Source organism: Myiozetetes cayanensis, unplaced genomic scaffold (genome assembly GCF_022539395.1).
Source record: "Myiozetetes cayanensis isolate MyiCay16 unplaced genomic scaffold, myiCay2020 scf20-37, whole genome shotgun sequence".
NCBI lineage: Eukaryota > Metazoa > Chordata > Aves > Passeriformes > Tyrannidae > Myiozetetes > Myiozetetes cayanensis.
In genome coordinates this window covers 9,763,743-9,785,619 of record NW_026087412.1, presented here as the reverse complement: position 1 = coordinate 9,785,619, position 21,877 = coordinate 9,763,743, and the positions used below count along the sequence as shown (strand labels likewise).

The following is a 21,877-nucleotide window of genomic DNA, read 5'->3' as shown; positions in this document are numbered from 1 at the left end:
GGAGACGTCAGAAAGGGAAGATTTGTGAAATTCAGCTTCACTTCCTGCAGAGGGCTCCTAGCCCGGGAAAAAAAAAAAAAGGCAATAAAGTGCTTTTCATGCTTCTCTGATCAGATAATGGTTAAAAAAAAGAATGGTAAAACACTTAACTCGCATTTCTCCGATACGATCTAGGAGTTTCATATGGGAAGAAAGCTAATCAGTAACCCCCTTTCCTCATTTTCCACTAATGTTTATAGATGCCTATCTCCTGTATTTATTTTCCCCACATTCTCATATCAGACCTATGCACACAGCAAATAAAAGCAATATGCATGAGAGTGAAAAATGGGCCAAACGATAACCCTCCCACGGATCACAGGAACACTAATGAGTGCTTGTGTGTTATTTTAAACAGGCTCTGCCGTTTGCATCTTTCATGCCACACTGATGTGAATAATTCATGTCCCCACTGTAGATGTGTGCAATATTGTTACTCGCATGAATGGGAATTTGGAGGTTGCCTTTTATTGCAGGGCCCCAATATTGAGAACTGCTGAGCACTGTCAGTCCCCATGGGCTTAATTGTATGTCAGGTTGTTAATTAATTCAGCTCAGCCGTTCCCAGGATCAGGCCCCGCCTGACAAACGCAGACCTGCACACTGTCAGGAGCCGCTGTCGTTCCTCGTGTCTCCTGAATCTGTGTGTTTGCTTTGTGCTTGTGTCTAACACCCAGTCCTTCTTGAGTCATGTCTTTTGAAAAAACACTATTTTGACACATTTCATAGGAAGCAGAACTGAATGTTTGTAAAGCAGAGGTGGATGAAGATGTTATTATATTCAATTAATTATATAAAGATGTCAATGCATTTGTAATAAAGGATTATTTATCCAGAGATAGCAAAGGTTGCTATAAAAACCCCAAAGCCAGCTTTTGGGGGAAGATAATAGGTTTCAATGTTTGCAACTCTTGCAGGTTAATTGAATTTCTGTAATGAAATTCCCCTCAGCCACATGAAATCCTTGAGTTTGTTCTTTGAATTTCATTATGACTTGCAGAGTCTTCTCTGCCCCCAAATCAAATGCAGTAAAAACACCTGAGTCTGGCTTTACTTCAGTGTTTTATGAACACTCACATTTAATCAAAACTTAGTTACAGACACCTTGTCTGTCTGCAGTTTTGAAGGGGAATTAGCAGAGTTCACCTGACAATCCTGAGTGTGCTTTGACTCCTAAGTATGTTCTAACAGTTATCGCAGTGCTCGGTAAACAACTGTGCCGAAATACAGACCCAGCTTTCAGAGAGGTGCACCCACAGTGTTCCGTTAGCAATAATGCCTGGGTAGAAGTGGATTTACTTGGAGTAATCTCTTGGAATTCAAAACAGCTCTAGTTAATTGCAAAAAGGCCTTTTTAATCTGGCTGGCTTACTCATGGCACACTGCTCCACTCTGCCTGTCACTCTCATTTCCTGAGTGAAAAAGTGAATGGCAGCTTCAAGTTCAGGATCTTTTAATGATTAAAAGAAATGGATGTGCTGTCCTCTGTTGGTCATACTGGTTGTCACATGTAAAATTCAATTAAAAAGGCAGCAAGAGGTTCTGTTACAACAACGGAAAATACAAAACTAAGTTAAGTTTGCTTCATCTGCTGCTTTCACTAATACGACTGCACAGTGCGAGGGATTTTTTTTAAATGATGCAACGATAGAAGCTGGACTGTGGAGAGGACTCATTTCCCACGGCTCTGTGCTGCAGCCTGTGTTTGTCCTGCTGCTGTTGTCCCTGGGTGCTCAGAGAGCCGTGGGCTCCCCCGGGTGCCAGGGCTGCAGGGGGGCTGCAGAGCCGCCAAACACGTGGCCAGAGGAAGTTTCTAGTTTAGATTTCACATCACATGGCGTGGGGACAGGCTGTGTGTGCCAGCTGGGATAGTTTGTGCTCATCACAGGCGGTGACTCCTGGCATGTGACGTGGTGGCAGCTGAGCAGGGGCAGCCCAGCCATGGCAGCTCGGGCTGTGCTGGCTGTGCCGAATGCAAAGTCCCAGTTACTGCTCCTGGGGTCCTTCCGTGAGTCCTGATGTGCAGGAATGCTCTGCTCTGGACACTGCAGGTGAGCAGTGCTGTGTCCTTCTGGGTCCTCAATGCAAGAAGAATATGTAGCAACTGCAGAGGATCTATGTGATGTATCAATTATTTCTACCTCTTAACTGCTACTGGAGTTACAATTTCTGGGCTGCACTAGTTTCTCTTAAGATGTGACTTCACAGATAGTTTTCTAATTGCAAAATCAATTTCAAGTAAATAACCACAAGGCATGTCTTAAGATGTTACTTAGCAACATTGTTATCCTGCTAACAGTTTAGCTATGTTATTCAACAAAATGTAAGTTCTGTCTGCAGACTACGGAAAAACAGGCTCTGTGTTACCTGATTTCTGTGTCTCATCTAACACAGACTCACAGGCCTCAAACTGGTAAGAGGAGGAGACACAGCCATAGCTCTCCTACGTACCTGGCTTAGTCCTCTAAATATATTTCTAAAAACCAAGCAAGAATGTATGAAAGCTTTATTCATCATGGGCAGGGTGGCTGCTCTCCACCACCCTGCCTGTGAGGCTCCCTGAGGCTGTAGTCAATGGAAAGCAGTATTTATCAGATCTAGGTTTTGCCCTTGAGTCTGATTTTTGTATTTAAAAACCTCTTGTGAAAGCAGTTCCAGGGACATGGCTGTTCCTCACTGTCCTTTATATCCATAAGTAAAAACATCTAAGAAAATAGAAATCAACTTAGACCATCTTGGGTTGTAGTCTTGCATGTGCTCTGTGCTGGAACTGTCACTGTGCAAAATCAATAATTTACGTCTCTCTTCTCTGTAGGGAGATTGGGCAGTGTTGTCATGGATTTCATACGAGAAATTTCAGGTTCAAAATGAGCTGGAAAGGTAAGCACTGTGATTTCCTCTGTGCTGATGCTTCATCAGAGTTATGTCAGATTTACTATAGAGCAGTTCTGGAGACTTGTGGATACTGACGGTAAGCTAAGTGTAAAAAATACAAATTTTAATCACAATTAATACAATCAGATAATCTTTGTAACACTAAATCTGGGGGGAGGGGGGGAAGTGCTTTATATAGAATAAGGTGTGCTGTGAGACAGCGGAACAGGTTGCCCAGAGGTGGCTGCCCCATCCCTGGAAGTGTTGAAGGCCCGGTTGGATGAGGCTCTGAGCAATTTGATTTAGTGGAAGGTGTCTCTGCCCATGGCAGGGGCTTGGAATGAGATTGTCTTTAAGGTCTCTCCCAATTCAAACCATTCTTTGATTTTATAACTGGTTACAGCCCTTCTTTAAATCAAAATACAGCTTGAATGATGATTTTGACTTGCCAACAGAATTTACATGTTTGATTTTCAACAGATTTTTCAAAACTCACTCTAAATAGTTAATGACAGTTATTTCTGTTCATACAATTGTACAGTCTTGATTCTTGACAACAGTGGTGCAGAATATGAGAGGAAGATTGGACAGGCAGGAAAAAAAGTGACCGTGTGGACACAGTGGTGAGTGGAATTTCAAATAGTAACTATCAAATACGAATCAACAAAGATTTCCTTCGATTAGCAATAATGTAATTATTTACACTGTTAGAATGGGTTTAAGTGCTGTCAGCCCTTAACTGTGTTTGTGGGTTTGGTGTCTGGTCCTATCAGTGTCACTGAGTTGCACCTCCTGGTCCTGCGGGATCAGCTGTGTCTGGAACACCCAGCGTTTGCTTCAGCTTGGAGAAGGTGACACTGCTCGGCTCCTGGGAGTGCAACCAAAGTGCCCCTTCCCTTACCCGTTTTCAGCATCACAGGGAGTTTTTCTATTAAAAAGAATAGAAAATGTAAAGTGAACACTAACCAGATTGCAAATAGTCCTTCTAAGTGGTTAGTGACACAGATGAAGACACCTCATGGCTTACTAATCAGAAGGCAGAACCAACTTAATAAATAATTAAATGAATTACATGGCTGCGGGAGGGGGGCGGACCAACGAAAAGAACGTGGAATTACAGGGTGCTCTCGGTCGCTGCATTTCAAACTGTCTTCTGCTTCGTCAGTCTGAGCTCAGGGGAGCCCTTGAAAAAACGCGATTGGGTCGCAAGCAGAAATTCAGACACACGTTCCAGTCGCTGCAGACACCAGGAGCGGGGGAGGCACGAAGGGTACGACGGTGCTCGGGTCCCTTTGTTGGGGCCGCAGCCGCGGGGAACGCGCGGGGGCGGAACGGGCGCGCTCCCGGCCCCGCGGAGCCCCCCCTAAAAATGAGGGGGAACCTCCGGCCCGCGCGGACCCGCCGAGGCACGGACGGGGTTCGAACCCGTGATCTTCGGTTTACGAGACCGACGCCTTACCACTTGGCCACCGCGCCTGCGTTAAGGGCTCTTCCCGACGCCCTTCTATCGCTGGCGCCACTCCCGCGCGCCCGCCCCCGCCCCGCCCCCCGCGCGGGCACCTGAGGCGCTGAGGGGGCGGAACGTGTGGGAGGGACTAGGAGCGGCGCGTGGGGGCTTGCGCTCTCCCTTTTTTCCCCTTTTTCCCCTTTTTCTCCCCTTTTTTCTCCCCTGTGTCCTTGTCGCTGCCCCGGGAGCTGCGGGGCCGTTCGTGAGGGTACCGCCCTGTGCCCGTCCCGCCCCCCTCAGCGGCCCCGGGGCTGTGAGGGCGCCGTGCCCGGAGATGGCACCCGAGCGGTGCAGCCGCCTCGGACCGGGCAGGACAGCTCGGAGACAGGGGACAAAGCGGGACTGAAACTTTCCTCCTCCGAGAAGAGAAGCAGACATGCAAAACGTTGGGATAATTAAATGGTAAATGCTAAATTAAACGCACTCGCTACCTGGTAGCTATTCCCTCCAAAAACTCACTGTGGCGAAACAGAAAAGATATGAAAATACTTTTTTTTCCTCTCTAGGTTGTGTCCCCTAGATTTTTACAAGTGTGACCTGAAAGCAAAGCTTTTAGTTTTCATTCAGTGTTTGGGTTTGGATTTTATTTGTTTGTTTGTTTTTGCTTGTTTTTAATGTCAGTTCAATGGAGACCCCTTTAAATTCTCCATGAAACTTATGCTGAATACCCAAGTTTTATATCCCTTTTGGTTTTGGTTTGGGCTTTTTTGTGGAAGAAGCACGTGAACATATTACAGAGGTACCTTTGTATAAAGGTTGAGATCAGAGTTATAATTTGGTGGTGCTGTAAGGCAGGTGCATTAAAAAATTGATACAGAACCAGAAGAATTTGGTTTCGAAGAGACCTTCAGAGGTCATCTAGCTGAACCACCCTGTGGCAGGGAAATACTTCTGTATTCTCTTGGGATGTTCTTTGAATTCTCATCAGGGAAGCTCATGCCTGATGGCTCGAGTGCATGAACAAACTTTCATGCTTTCAAAGTTATCATTTGCCAGCTGCTCTGTGATAACTCTACACTGCCTGTGTTTGAGCAAACAGAGCAATTTGAATTAGTTTCACCTGCAGTGAAAGGTGTCGCGTTACCTTACTGGGTAGTCAGTCGACGTGTTTGCTCCTACCATGGAATAGCTGTCCCAAAGGAGATGAGTCCTGCTCTTCCAGTCCCTGCGGACGTGACTGGTGGGCTGGCCAAACCACGTGCTTGCTGGAATTTATTTATCTGCTAGTCTTGTTCAGTACCAGCTTCAAAGGACATGGACTGTGGAAAGCTGGGAAGTGAGAATAGTACTGTTGTGTTCTGCTTTTGTGTTGTCACTGTGATCACTGCAGCACTTCAAGTGTGCTGGTGTGTGGGAGTGGAAACTGCCTGCCTTGCTCAACTCTCACACCTGGAAAGGAGTGACCTCAGAGGGCCAAGTTATCTCAGCTGCCTGAACAGTTTCTCGCAGTGTTACCAAGCTGGCAGCGGGAAGGAGTCCAGTTTTAATCAATGTTTGCTTATTATCATTCCATTTCTGGCCCACTGGCTTATTACAAACTATGCTCTTTGATGTGCCATAGTTGCGAGTTGTAACTTGCCATCACAGTTCCTGTGCAGCTCACATATATTTGATTTATTCATGCTTTAGGATCTTTGTGAGGTGAGAGGGAATTTTGTGGTGGGAGAAACAAAGGGGATGTTTGAATTGTCTGTGGAATTCATATGAGTTTTATGTCTTCAAAGACACTACATTTTTAATGAATGTGTTTGGTTGGCATCAGAAATAGTATTTAATGGCAAATCAACTTCTGTTGATCAAGTTCTTCCTTAACTGTATGAAGAGATGGAAACTTAAGTTTGAAATCACAAGGATCTTCTGTGTAGATTAGAGGAAGTACTTACTTTGGTTTTTTTGTCTCTCTCTGAGCCTAAATTCCTCCGTGTCTGGAAAAATTGTTTCTATCTGTCTAAACAAAGTGCTGTTTAATGGTGAGCTGATTTATCACAACAATAGTTTTTATAACTAAAAATGCAAACTTGATTTAAAAACGTGTAATTGCCCTTCTGCTGTCTGGATGCTTTTGCTTGGAAGTGTCTTTTATGCTGGTCATTACTCTTGTCTGAGCTCCATGGGAAAGCCCTTCCTCCTCATGCCGACTCCTCCTCATGCTGTGTTCTCTTCTGACACAACGTTTTTTTAAACACACGAGTTTCCTAAAGGAAAGTCTGTGGAGGACTCCATTGCTGAAAAGATAACATCAGAGATTTTGTTGGAAGGAAGAAATAATCACCTGTTTTTTTAGCTTCCTCCCCTAAGCCTCACTCGTGTGAGTTGGAGGTGTTGCTTTAGGAGAGTCTTTGATGTCTGTTTTCAAGTACAAAATCCTTTTGACACATCCCCAGCTCTTCAGAGGAGCTCCTGGGGAATAATTGTATTTAGGCAGATTTGGTTCAGCTGAGTTTATAAAGATCTGTTATGGGATAGCTGGAATGCTCCTCAGTCAGCAATTACTTGAACTTAGACTTTGTCCTGGCTTTATGAAAGAACATTTGTGTTCACTATCTTAACTTTTAATCCACAGCAGATGTCTTGGAGGGGTTCAGGAATGATGCAGTGCTATGGTGGAGTGGCCCCACAGTCCTTCATCTGCAGGGAAGACTGGAGGCTCTTCCTCAGGTAACTTTTTACATGAAGGGAAGCATTTCTTAGAGTTACTTATTACATTATTGGATAAACACCTAAAGGCAAAACCCCAAACTTTAGCTGTTGGGTCTCAGATGCTCTAATTGGTTATTTTGATTTTGGTCTGGGAAGGTCTCAGTAGAAAGAAACATCTCTGACTTGAGACAGTACAAACATTCTAAGAAATACGTCACTAGCAACATTAGTACAATACACAACAAGCCAATAGGCACCAGTAAAGAGCATTTAATGTGGTACAGAGTAAAGACAACTGTGATGATGGCCATCTGTAGAACACGTTTTAATTGAGGTTTTATTGAAAACCAGGGTTTAGCTTGTGGGAGAAGTTCATTCAGAATAAACTCAAGTTTTATCAGACCTTGTTTTGTGTTTACATCATAATACTAATATGAACACAGTTTGGGAGGGAGGGCTTTGTGTTTGTATTTCTTTGTAAAACAATCAAACCCAGGATTGCCAGTTGGCACCAAAACAAGTGCTTTACCTCTGTTATACTCCAGCTGGAATTTCTGTAATGCACAAAGGCAAAGTCCTTGCTGCACTTGCTTTGCAAGGTTTGTGTGTGGTGTGTGATGGCTGAAGGTAAGTTGGTGGCATTATAGCCCACAAACTTTTACAATGGAGAAAAGGTATTCTATGAAATTTACAGAGTATATTAGTTTGAATTTGTGCAGTTTTACTGCTTTATGGGGTTTTTAATATTTGGCCAAGTTCTGATGTCATCAGTGTAGAACAGAGTGAGGAAAGGGTGGGTGATCAGCACAGGGACTGCCCTCATAAAGCAAAGAAAATACTGAAATGAAGCAGCTTCATCATGAAAAGAAGTTTGTGGAAACAGCTCATAGCTGATTCTCCTGAGGAAATGCATTGAGAGTGTTCTTGAACAGAGCAGAATGCAAATTGCAAACATGAAATCCCACAAACCAGCACATCTTGGAAACCTGGGAAGGATCCGGGAAAGTCGTGAATTGAAGTGCATTGCAAGAGCACGTAGTGACAGGACAAGGGGGAATGGATTCAAACTGAGAGCAGGTTTAGATCAGGTATTAGGAGGAAGTTCTTTACTGTGAGGGTGGTGAGATGCTGCAGTGAGTTGCATGAAGAGGTTGTGGATGCCGCATCCCTGGAAGTGTTCAGAGCCAGGCTGGATGGAGCTCTGAGCAACTTGGTCTAGTGGAAGGTGTCCCTGCCCATTGCAGGGGGCTGGAACCACTTGAGCTTTAAGTTCCTTCCAACCCAGGCCATTCTGGGTCCAGACCCAGAGTCTATGATTCTGGGGGTTTTAAGCAATGCTATTACATAAAGGCCAAACCCAAATTTTGAGAGTTCAGGAAATCTCTAGTCTTAAAGATTTTGGCTCTGATTTTGAAGACTAATAAATTTTTTTTGAGTTTGCCTAAGTGCAGATTTCATTCTTGCTCCTTTCTGTGAGAAAGATACATACAAGTTTCAGATTTGCACAAGTCAGAATTTTTGTCGATTAAGGGTATTTTTCATTTTAAGTGACCACAGACAAATGAACACAGTTTTCCTTTTTTATTTGAGACACTTAGCAAAAATGCTGAAATATCAAACATTTCCTCAGTAGCTACAATATTGCCACTATGTACAAAATATTTGATAAATGTAGTACACATATAAAAATACAGTATGCATTACATATATACAGTACAATGTGCAAAACATATGGCATTCAAACGTATGGAATTGAGTTCAGGGGTGCAAACAGCAAATACAAAGGCATCATGGTTTCTTATAGAAAGGCAATACATAAACTGACGCCCTGATTGCCATAATTTGCATTTAGTAAAGTAGTGCTTAAATGAAGAGGGCCCCAGAGACAGGTGTCTGTCTTCTTCTTTTCACTAAATGAGATGCTAAGACATAATTATGACTGTGAAAATAAGAAGAGGAACAGCTCCTGGGGTTAGCGTTGTTCCTACTGCAAGCAGTTCTGTGAAGGGAATCCTAGCTGGAAAAAAGCCTGTGCTATTACTTACTACAAATTTCTCAAACAACAAAAACAAATCTGTACTGTTAAACATCAAAAACAGCTTTGAAATTATCTACATCCTTGATTTTAAAAAAGTATGGGTAACACTTTGGGGGGTTTAATTTCCTATGCTTCAAAGTACAAAGTGCCTCCTTTGGCAATATAAATGGCAATGCTTTGGTTCCTATTTAAATTTTATATTATTATAATTTATTTTAGGCTGTCTTTTGAATATCTGAGCTGTATTTTTTACAAAAATAATGTGATTATATAGTTATTAACCATTCCCTGCTTTTATTTGAGAATTTGCTCTCATAGCTAGAATGGCTTTTTTTTTTTTTGGCTAGATTTCTACAAATACGTTTATGCACTTTTAACTTAAAAATCTTTATATTCAGTGTTGGACACTACAGAATGATGTAGGTGTCTCTTTTTTGCACTTTACCTAGCAAACTGGTATAAAAGGAATATTTGAGATTACTTCAGCTTTTAATGGCTGCTCTTTATTGGCCACGTATGTACTGCATGCAACGCAATTCCACGTATCTCACATAAAACACCATCTGCACCAAGGTCTAGAAGTCATCCAAGGGCAATTTAATAGACCACAATATAAAGGCTTTCAACAGAACATTTACTAGAGATAAGTGGAAGAGGTTTTTTTCCAGTTTTAATAGAGTTTGCTTTAAGTTTATAATACACTGAAGATGCCATCCAAATAATAATAATTGTTTACATCGGTGAGCTTTCCTTTGTTTTGATTACATAATGCCCTTCCAGTTCAATGGATTCTGTGACTGCATTTTCTCTGTCTTGAAAATAGTTCAGCAGCTTGTGCTTGGGTTCCAATTGTGGTGCTGACACTTTTGAGGCACCTGGATGTTGGAGTTTAATACTGACACCTCTGTTTTGATCACCACGTTCCCTGAACGTGACTCCCGTTGGTGAATTTAGAAATGCCAGTATTTAGTGATTCTTTCTAAAAGCTGAGGCCTCGGCTTTTTAAAGGTCTGATTTTGCAAGCCCACATTGCTGGATTACACTCCAAATTTCTGCAGACAACAACTGCCATAAATTAATTTCATTCTCAGAGAGAACTGCTGTATTTATGACAATGCTTTTGGAACTATAATGTCAAACAGAATTTTGCTGTAAACTTCCTTGCTGTAACTGCTGCTGAATGGCACTAGAAGTGTGTAACAAACACCATTTCTACATCAAACACAGGATGTGACTCCTGATTAACATCAGCCTTTAAAACGTGGCTGAGCTCTCTGTCTAGAAGTGTAAACACCAACTTCGGGTTTTCACACAGATACAATGGTGTGTCTGATTACTCTGAAGGACCTACCACCACATTTGATAGAATGCATCGTTAGTACACTGCAGCCATTGCATGGCAAATGTAGTGCCAGTGCATTCCTTTGCAACTGTTCTCTTAATGAGAAATATTCAGTTCTGTGCAGTCGAACTGCACAGCCATGATTCAATTTCTAAGATGTATTGTATTTGTGCTACAAAAATTTTCATGTAAAACATGCACACACAAAAGTCTAAGCAAAACCTATTTCTGCCATAAACAGGCATATACAACTATGGCAAACATATCACATTTCAGAACAAAGTCTAAAGCAAACCATTTTATATAAGGTTCAATACACAATTCTGAAATGTACAAAAAAGTAATCACACATTCCCTACGCTAGAATAGTTGTACTTCAGAAACTAAAATGATCCCTTAATTTTTAAATTTTTTTTTCAAAGAGTAGAAAGCTACACTGTACTGCTAACAAGACAGCTCAACTGTTTGGGTTTATTTCTGCACATAGATTCCTATGGGTTAGTTAACATCCTACACTGCCAAGGACGATAGTTTGGTAGCAAGATGACTGCCAGGTTCAAGCTCTATTTACATGCACATCAAAAATGACAGTACAGTTGCTCTAGGTTAATTTGTCCTCTAAAAATTAATTTACTTGCCTCTTATTTAATCAGAAGGTAGGGTCAAAAAAAAAGGGATAATTCTAACCACACAAATGTGGTATGATGTCTGGTGTATCACACATAATAAACTGACAGTACTGCAGAACACTAAATTTCATTCAGAGTTGTTCCTACCAGACCAAGAGTCCTTAATTCTTACTCTCCTAACAGCTGAGGGCACTTAGTATCTCAGAGTATTAGCTCCCAAGAGAGTGTGCTAAAAAGGAATGCAGAAAGTTGAATGTGAGTGTTCAGTGTTCTTGAAGAGTTCTAAACCATCTAAGTTTAAGGCAGACAGTCCACATGTAACACTACTCGATGCTGGAGGCACAGTGAGCAAGAACAAGGAAATATGTCTTTCAGCTTGGTGTAATTAAAATCTCCATTGATTGTTTTGCTGTACTTAGTTTCATATTGAAGTAAATCTTGGCCAGTAAAACTAGTGAAGAGATAGAAGGATTTAAAGTGCTGTAACTGATATGATGCAAACATATGATATGGTTTAAACCCTGAATTGATGACATAATCCACTACTTTATCTGAAGCCAAGGGAATTCTGTAGTAGTAGTAAACCAGGCTGCATTGTATCTGGAGGTATAAATTTGCAGTTAATTCTACAAAACTTTTTGACAAAAGGATTTTTGTTTGATGTTAACTGATTGTGGTTTTTAAAATGGGATAAAGGTTGCTATATAGGTAACAGCTACTTTCTGGTTCCAGCATTTCTTTGATACATGTCATTGTTCTAAGAAGGAAGCAAGAGCTTCAGGGCATTTGTTCATTCATTCCTACAAAATGTTATTCTTGTAGGTTAGTGGGGAAGAAAGAACCATGCAATGAGATCAGTTTTCAGACTAGAAAATGTTTCCCTATTTCAGGAAACAGGGGACTGTTTCCTTTTATCTTAATTTAAGAATTCCCTAGTAAGAAATAATTCCAATTTTATTTGATTATCAGCCTCCATCATCTATGGCAACATTTAACAGCTATTACCTGAGAGACAACCATAGAATGTCAAAGTATATGAATTCTATTTGCATTTTTTGCTTGTCTTTCTAACTGCTTTCATAATAGACTCTGAAGACAACAACCGAGGGCTTTAAAAAAATAGTATTTTCATGTGCTGTGCTGTGAGGTAAGAGCTTAATTTTTGCTATTATCTGTTTCAGGTATGAAATATGCCTTCTTATCACAAAACAGTACATCCTGATACATTAGGATTCTCACTGAGCAGCTTCTCTGTTGGCTTCCCTGATGTTATGTAGTGGTAGACAAAACTGTTCAACAGATAAAGTACTCCTTAAGAAATGATGGTTGTCCTGTCAGTACTGTCCCCTGCAACTCGACCTCATCCTACAAACACCTTTTACTGGGGGCATTGGGACTGTTCTTGCATAGATGCTTGCAGGATCATAGTGTACAAAAGCATTAATTAAACTTTTCTACTTCCTCAAACTGTTCTAATCTGCTGAGATACTGGATTCAATGATCTAACAAATATCCTCAAACACAAAACGAAGTAGGATATTTATTTCCACTAGAGTAATCTCTTGTTTGAAGACCACTGTGTTCCCCTCTGTCCACAAAAATAAGCTATATAACGTTAAAAGAGTATACAAATAACGTCTGATATACACATTAAAACCTATCTATTAAATCCAGAGCATTGCTATAGAAAATTCAGTGTTCTCAATATTACCTGGTGTAGCTACAGTGGATTTCTTGCAGTTACACTTAATATCCCTTTGGATGCAGTTAAATTCCTCCCTCATGATTAAAGAATGGGGGAAGTGTTTTAAAAACCACAAAACCAAAATATAAAAACAACTTGAACAAATTAAGAGACTAGATATGTGAAGTTTCACTGAACCAGCCAGTGCTTCTACTTGCCTTTGCCCTCCCAATGGATTCTGACCCTGGCTCAGGCTGTCCACAGGAACAATGAAGTGCAGTGATTCCTTCCCCTCCCCCAGACATTTGCTCACTGTGTCAATACAGACAGTTGACATCTCACTCCAAGTTTAGCCACATTGTGTTGCTCATTTAAGCATTACAAAGTCAGAGACATAACTTCTTTCTTAAATATTTGTGATGCATTTACCTTGGGGTACTTTTAATCAGTAAGTACAATCATCCTCTCTAGTGAAATACAGCTTTCAGAGGGCCCTGATCTGCATTACCAGTACGTGCATAAAGTAATTCACTGTTGTAAACTTGGAAATCAATAAGGAATCAGCTTCAAGCATTTGTTCTTCCAAACATTACTGTTCTAATTTATCTGAACCACAATCAGGATGGTATGATAATGGACCCCTGCTGTGAAGAGACTTGCAGGTCGTGTTCTCATTGGCTACAGCTCAATCCCAGTGCAACTGTAGATCTTGTGGATCTACAAAGTCAGTGGAAAACACGCTCGGGGCAGCAGAACTGAGAGGGGTGAGTCCAGATGAGGAGCTGGGCATTGTGATGTCCAGCCATTCCATATTGTCCAAATTTGTATCGGGAAGGTCAAGAGACAGACAAGAACTGTTAGTGGTAAACTGTGGGTCAGATGTTTCCATGGGTGAATGAGAGTGATCTAAAATGCTTGAGTGATTAAGCAGATCATTCTGGAGGTCTTCAATCAGAGAAAAGGACTCTCTGTCCTCATTACTGCCTGTCAGTTGAGGAATTTCATTACCTGATGGTAAAGTTCCATCCAAAAGGGCTTCAAGTTGGTTTTCCAAACTTACATACAAATTGGTGGTTGGATCTAAGGACACAGGAGGAGGGGCCATTTGGATTTGTGGAGGTGGACGGGATATCACTGTGTTCACTGGCATTGTAGTGATGTTGGCCGTTACTGGTCTCATTTTAGATATGGGAGATGGTTCTTCCTTTATTGGAAGGGAAATCTCTGTAATTAAAAAAAAAAACCAAACAAACCACTGTTGAATTCAGAAAAGGCAATGACATAACATCCTCATGCTGACAACTTTCACTCCCTCTTTGCCCACTCTGGGATGCAACCACAGCAAATGGAGTAGGAGTCACTCTGCTGCTCTGACAATACTAACACTCCACACATCAGCCTTTGACAGAAACCCTATGACCAACAAAGTATTTTAAAACCAGTTCCAGAGTTCTGCTTTCAGCGATACATCAGCCAATTAGCATATGAATATTGATGAAAAATGGAACATATTTCCAGATTTAGCTTTACCTCCTTCATATTTATTGTTCTGCTGACGAACTAGAATAATTATGGTACCAACACATTTCCTCATTTAGAGACGAGTACCCAAACCAATTTTCCGTTTCATCCCTGTTAATATTGTGCCCACTGGTGTGATCAGGATGCATTTATTCTTGATTCTAGAATCTTAAACTACACTTCTGTCAAGAAATTCCATGTAAGGTAGTGGCAGTAACAATAAAAGGAAATAAGGCATAAGTTCCAATTTATTCTTAGATGTGAATGAAGTCTAAAAATAAGACAGACCAGGATATGCAAATAAACCCTCTAGCACAAGGTGATGTTTCTGCCAGCAAAAATATACCTGACAATATATTCTGCGCTGGTTTTCCAAGCAAAAACCCACATTCTTAAAACCTTTAAGAGCATCTATTAAATGCTTACTGAACAGACATTCTCACTCTCCTGAAATAGATTAGTAAACTTAACATTTTCCAGTGCATAGCTTGCTTACATTAAGTACAAGACCCCTGAATGCTTTACTTTGTTTTTTCATTAAGATGATCAGGAATCATCTGCCTTTTTAATGCAACTTCGCAAATATGGAGCAGTTGTCACCTTTAAGATCAAACAGGTTTAGTAACATAACACTCAGAGCAAATATTGAAGTAAGCACATCAATGTTTCCTGCATTCCCTGTTCCAGAGGCAGAAATTCTTTGAACTACCTGGGCAATATTTTAATAAAAGCACTGAGAGCATGTTTTAATTTAGCTTGAGTTGTTCACTGCACGGGTCACTTGTCTCAGTCTGTCACTGTCTACTCACCTTTTCTTCAGCTCACTTTGCAATTTGCTTTGAAAAAGCAAAAATACTCTGATGTTTAGAATATGGCTAAAATCTTCCAGGAGCCTCCAATCAGTCACTTCAGTCCTGGCATTCACTGCTGTCAAGATCTACCATGACAGCAGTTACAAGCCATTACGTTGATTGAACTGCCTGGCACCACAGCACTTCCCAGGATTGTAATGGCTCCTTAGTCTACCAAGCCTAATTATGCCTGAAAGCCTCCTTTTATTGCCAAGCTATTCCTGTATTACTTTAGTTATTCCAGTGCCTTTCTGGTAGCTCCCTTATTTTAGCTGACATAAAGTTGTTATTCATTCATGTAGTTCATACGTACTTCTCCCAGGAATGCATCTTTGATGTTTATAGTTGATAAAACATGGTTATATTTAATGAAATTTTAGCATCAACGTGCTTTAACTCTTACCTTATTCTATTTGTTTTATAATTTCAATAAACATTATATGGACTTGCTCAACTTTTCCAATTTTGATAAAATATATCTCTGCTAATCTGAGGTGTTATTTTAATCATTTGAATGCTGTACAGATTATTCACGTTGCAAAGGCCTCCCTGAATTAATGTGCAAGTAGTGACATTCCACAGCAGGTTGACTCTATGCGTTTTGGCAAATCTTTTCTTTAATTGGTAATTATTGCAAACTTTCAGAAATTTAGCTTCATCCAGGCTGGATAGCTTCTAACTCTACTCCCTGAGGGAATTCTTTCTTTGATTGTAGCACTGAGTTTTTATGACCAGGTTTAAATCTCTGCATCCCACAGATGTCCATGAGCTTACCTCCACTCTTGATGAGAATATCAAACAGATCATCCATCTGCTGACTGTGTGCACTGGAAATCTGCAGTGCAGGAGAAAACCAGGGTTATTCTCTTTCATGTAGTATTTTTAACTAATTCCTGGCTTCTCTCAATAGTACATAAGTATAACCTGTGATCAAGACTAAAATGCTTAATATACAATTGTCTATCTAGAAAACAGAGAAATAGTTTGGAGAGACACTTGTAATCCCTGTGGTCTGTTTAAGTACAAAGGAACAGGAAAAAAAATCTGAAAAGCATGACAAAGATTTCATGAAGGCAACCCAGGGATGCAGAAAACCAGGGATCAGAGGAGAACTACTAATCCTGTTTTGTACCAGGACAGTCATAACTGCAGGACTCGGGTGGGTGCACCCTGAACTGCTTTCCCTCAGAGACTGTCTGTGAATGGCCACCACGTAAGATCCATTTTATTGGCCATGTTTGTTTTTTTTCCTCCCAATTTGTAATAATTTATTTTATTTTTAAAGGGGAATTAAGCTTTCAGGAACTTCTTATCTCTGTTTTAAACAGCCATCTCCTGAATATCTGAACCTTAAGCAAAAGGTAACAAAACTCCCCACAAACCCATTCTTTCCCAACTAGAAAAAGTGAAAACTTTTATGAAGGTCTCAAAACTAAAGGTGTTGTAAAACTTGCTCTAATATAAGAATAATGAAATGGGAGTTCTGTAGCTAGACATAGTTATGAAAATAATAACAGGGTACGTATGTTAGAAAAACTTGACACCAAATTAAAACAAACCTAAAATAAGCAATAGTTTTGATAGTTCTAGAGAGAAACAATGTTTTTAACAGACTAAACAGGAGAAAATAACCACCTCACGGTGTGGTGTCTGAATACTGCGGGTCTGTTTTATGGCCTCTTCGTAACGAGGAGGGTCTTTTGTCTTGGACGCTGTGTTGTTGAAGAGGGGCTGCTGCACAATGTAGGGCTGGGCTTGAGATGGGGAGCCAGGCTGTGGGAAACAAAAAGTCCTGACTAAATAACATACTTCAGGGAATTCAGGACATGCCAAGTTCTATGATTATTATTATTCTACATATTAGTGTAGGTAATCAGAGGGATGAAATGAGAGTTTCTGTCTGGCACATATGAACATTATAAGCATTATTAAAATCTACAAACATTCTTCCTTGAGTGAACTGCAGTATATACAGTCACATGTTATATAGGAATAAGAACATAAAACTGAACTGTGTGGAACACTGTCGGGCTGACCTTACCTTACTGGGAGTAGCAGGTCCATTCTGCACAGGGGGGACCTGATTACCACCAGTGTGAATGTTAGAGTTGGATGGTTTATTAATAAAAGATTGTGACGGTGTTGTAACTGGTGCAGTCTGATAGGAAAACACTGCATTTGATGTGGTAGGTGGGAAAACCTGTAAAGGATTAACAGATCAGTTTTAGATTGTAGGTTTAAAAAAAAAATTAGTAACATTGGGTAAATAACATTAATGAAAACTTTTTCTTCTGAAGTACTTGCTTGCTTAAATTCTCTGTTGAAGAATGTAATTTATACTGATTTTTCCCTCCAGTGGAGTAATTTATAAGTCCAGAACAACTGGTCTTTGAAAGAAGCTCTGTGCTGTGACACACTTTCATTCACTGATAACTAGAAATATTTTCCTCTGGTTTCCCAGGAAGCATGAGGAAAGGGTAATATAATTTTTCCAAAATACATTCCAAAGTCTATGGAACACTTCAATAGCATATCCATGATTTCCCCACCTAGTGGACAGTCACTAACATGAATTTATTTCTGGCCTGATACAAACTTGTACACGTATCCACACCTGTCCTGTGCTGCCACTTTTAAGACAAAACAATTGGTTTGTGCCACTTTTTAACTATGGGTATCTATGAGGACTGAGGGAGAGGCAAAAGATATAAATGATGACCATGGGTATCAACTATAAATCTGGTTACTGGTGTAACAGACTTCTCGTTTTGTCAACTCATAGTCCATACATTCATTAGAAATGATTCCAAGCAGCATCCTACTTCTCATACTTCTGAGTTAAAGGGAGATGAAGAGCAGCTTTTACGTTCTGATGTAAAAAGCAGTGCAGTTCTGCTGCCTGGTCTTATGTGTAAAGCAGGGCAGGAGACATGGGAGAAAACCAGCCAGGACAGGCAGCATGTGCAGCTCCAGCATGGCCTGGTCAGAGGCAACTCTGCTGGGAACTGTGTGCTCTTCATGACAACTGATCTGAAAGGGGGAAGATCAGAGGGTACAACTCTGGGTTATGTCCTGCAGACATTTCAAGGAACTTCCAGGCAACAAAGGAAGCAAGGTGCTAGTCTCTGGCACGAGCCTCAGGATGACTGGAAAATTTCTGTATAGGACCTGTTGAATTAACAAGGTAAGATCAGTCTCTCACCAAATCCCAGAGAATCCCTGACATCTGCTTTTTGGATAGAGGTTAGTTTTGACATCTGTAGGATAACCTCACTGCCCATGAAATTAAACAGATTGAACAAGCTGTCTGAATGCCCTTTGATGCCCACTGAGTGGTGTTCCCTTTGTTAGCCAGCTCTCTAGAGAATGGCGAGGCACAACCATTCCTCTTCTAAGATCAATTCTTATCTGGATCTAGAGCCCGAGCAGAAGCAGATTTGGTGACACTGCACAGGTCCAATCCCCAGATCACACGGGGTTCATGATGCACTTTTGCAAACTGAAATATAAACTTGGAAGGCTGAGATATTCTGTAACAGTTGCACACCACACTGTAGCAATTACCCTCTTCATCCTGAATTTCAATTATTCCTCCAGGCAGGCTGAAAAGCCTCCTTGTCCTAAGTACTATGAGTCCTATAATCAATAGCACTGATAAGGAAACAATGAAGGTCCAAATCTAATCTCCAAGTTCCTAATCATAGAGTCAGCCTGGAAGAGGCTCAGAGGAGGAGAAAACCTTTTCTTTGGTGATGACTGGTGCTGAGGGGTTGCTATCAGTTACCGCATGAACATGACTGGATTGGTACTCACAACTGTACATCCAGTGCTGATGAACATCTGTTGGAATGGGACATTACAGAGCTGATTGTTTTGGGTAGAGGGGAAGAGGAGGATCTCTCTCTAAATTCCCTGCATTCCTCAGGAAGAGGTATGATGGAGTTCTGGCTCACTGGAATTGCCATCCTCAGTATCTGAGTCCATACTTCTTCATAAGTAAGGATGAATCAACAAGGTAATTAAGAAAACTAAAAGGAATTTCTATAAAGTAATAAATCTCTGAAGCCACAGGTAAAAGCTTTCTCTGGAGAACTGCCTGTAAGACTCTTCCATTTTGGGTCAATGGCAAATAAGAGGAACTGAGTGGAATACCTGTTACTCCACTGGTGCCAGGCATGAGGAAGGACATAGTAAGAGTCATGCCCTAAGAGTGCCATTAGGACAAAAAGTCTTTAGACTTACGTATTTATTTGCAACTGAAAAATAAAGTCCTAACAAAATTTTTGGAAAGGGGAGTTAAAAGCCCATTGTACCCCACACAAATGTGATACAAGTGTTAGGTGACTTGCTCATTTATATATAACACAGAGGACACATACAAGATTCTAAAAGCACTGCCTGGGATTAGATTACACCACTATTTATCTTAATGCTTACTGCCATGCACAAACCTTTCTGACTTGCTGGGTCTGAGCGAGTGCGTGCTGCGTGCTGGGGCTTTGGTTTGACTGTGCAGTGTGCATCTGAGGAGCTGTCTGGACCAGGCCAGAGGAAGAAATGGGAGCAGGAATTTGTGATGGGGTCTGTATTCCAGCTTGTGATTGAGCCTAAAGGACGAAGATAAAATATTTTTATTATTTGTATCTCACAGTGAGTTACATCATGTAAAAACCTATGGCACAGATTATGCAGAATAGCAATAGCCTGTGTTCTGGGAAGGATGAGCCTGAACTGTGCATAGGAAACAAAATTGTTACTGTTTGGTGCTGGGGAGTTCCCAGCCAAAAGGTGATGTTTATTTTGCCAAGAGAGTTTAAGAAAGATAAAGACAAACTGGAGAGTCCAGTGGATAGCAGTGAAAATAACAAGGGACAGAGAGGGCATAAATCAGTAAGAAAGGACTAGAAGAACTGGGTTTGAGTAACCAGAAGACAAAAGTACTGATGCAAGAAAAAGGTTGTTTTTAAGAAGATCACAGTAGTTTTTAATGGCCAGTGGAAGGCAAGAAGTGTGTCTAGCCTCATGAAAGACAAATTCAGCTGGTAGTAGACAACTTTCTGGAATATCAGTAAAGTAAAACACCAGAACAAGCTGCTTAATGTTCTTACAGAATTCTACCAGGATTTTAGCACAATTCAGATGGAGATCTGGGTGTGTAGATCTTGCACTGTGGACTGTGGGGCCCATCCCCAGCATGCTTCCATCCCTTGTAAGGATTGCTGAATATGATGGCGCACATGCTGCATCAGGTCTCAGCCCACAGCACAACAGCCACTTCTCTCAAGCAGAAACAGGCTAAGCCTGATTTTTAAGTTAATCCTACAAGCAGCACATTTACCTCCTTACACTAAATTAAAAGATAGTGGCATGCAGTTTACATGATGAAAAATAGAAACCCCCTTACCTGCAACTTGATATTTCCAACTGGTAGCTGCACTGCAGTGGCAGAATTCGCTCCCTGGATAGACAGTGGAAGGAGCAGCTGTGCAGTTCCTTGGGTAGTTAATAAAGCTTGAGGTTGGGCAACAACTGCAGTTTGAGGCTGCCTCTGTGGATTAACATAAAATTGAGAAATGGCATTCTGAGGTTCAGCTTTGGCCACGGCTATCTCCTGCTTGATAACAACTGCCTTTTTGGCAACTGGATTCTGGGCAGTAGTGTACACTGCCTGTCCTAAGGAATGGCTGGCCACAGGTACGGATTGAACGGTACTCGAGCAGTCAGCAGGAGCAGTTTCATCCTTGACAGCGGCAATGAACTGCTTCTGTTCCAACGCAGCCGAGTTCCCAGAAGGCTGAGATTGTTGCTGCTGTCCCCGTTTTTCAACCTCAAGTTGCATTTTCAATACTTCCACAAGTTTTTGCTCTTGTTCCAGTTTCCTTTTGAGCTCTTCAATCTGCTTCTCCTTCTCTTGGAGCTTGCGGTCCTTTTCTGCCACATCCAGCTCTATGGCTGAGATGCTGCTGCGGCTCTGGTTGTCATCGCTCGCGTTTGCTCTCAGGGGGGATGTGCTCAAGAACTGCGACGGTGACATCATGGTCATCATTTCCGTGAAAGTATCTGCCATGCTCGTGTCATCCGTGCTTAGACTCGACTGTTCTGAGGGAGAGGGGGATATAGGCAAAGGAGAGCTGATGTTTTCAGTGTTCACTACTTTGCTGCCAGTTCCAGTAGATGTTTTTTCTGGAGGGAAGCTGGATATCGGATTAGCCACTGGTTTATTTAGTGTTGCGACAGGAAATGCCACAGTCACTTCCCCCGTGTTACCTGTGGCCCCAGCAGAAGTGGTTACTGTCACAGAGGTACTTGTAGCGACCCCGTTGTTGTTAAGATCTTGGTAGGTTTTCAGACGCTCAATGAGATCTGTTTTTGTTCCAGACACTGGTAATCCCCTCAATTTCAACTCCATTTTAAGCTCTGCTACCTGCAATAAAGCATGATAATAAAAAAGATTTAAACTTGCTGATATACATTCTACTTTATTACATCTTAATGAGAAAATTCATTTTTTGCTAGTTATTCCACCTCTAGGTTTTGGCAGCATGCATGATCCATGACCACATTTCCATGACCTGCTACCTACTTCACTCTTTAAGTGGCCAAAATCTTAGTAGCGTTCCACTGTACAAAGATCAGTAGCAAACTTATGATAAATATTTAAAATGGAAAAAATGCACAAAAAGCTTCAGTTCTGAGCTAAAAACTTGAGGAGAAAACTTGTAGATGATGGCAGCAGTGCTGCTGATTAAAGC

The 21,877-nt window shown here is 41.2% G+C and overlaps 1 protein-coding gene and 1 non-coding gene across 6 annotated transcripts in view; both read right to left on the bottom strand.

Moving 5' to 3' along the window:
- Window positions 1–4,317: 4,317 nt before the first annotated feature.
- On the bottom strand, window positions 4,318–4,389 carry TRNAT-CGU (transfer RNA threonine (anticodon CGU)). The gene has a single exon. It is a non-coding gene; the product is annotated as a tRNA-Thr (tRNA).
- A 4,237-nt stretch (window positions 4,390–8,626) lies between these two features.
- Window positions 8,627–21,877, bottom strand: part of MRTFB (myocardin related transcription factor B) — a 69,484-nt gene continuing 56,233 nt past the window's right edge. For 4 of the 5 annotated variants that reach the window (XM_050317007.1, XM_050317008.1, XM_050317011.1 and 1 more), the window contains 6 exons: window positions 20,530–21,549; window positions 19,577–19,732; window positions 17,167–17,325; window positions 16,761–16,898; window positions 15,900–15,960; window positions 8,627–13,977 (listed from right to left, as the gene is read on the bottom strand). In XM_050317007.1, the coding sequence (XP_050172964.1) occupies window positions 13,439–13,977; window positions 15,900–15,960; window positions 16,761–16,898; window positions 17,167–17,325; window positions 19,577–19,732; window positions 20,530–21,549 (2,073 nt within the window). In that variant the 3' untranslated portion in view covers window positions 8,627–13,438. The remainder of the gene's footprint in view (window positions 13,978–15,899; window positions 15,961–16,760; window positions 16,899–17,166; window positions 17,326–19,576; window positions 19,733–20,529; window positions 21,550–21,877) is intronic. The other variant, XM_050317012.1, reaches the window with a different exon arrangement.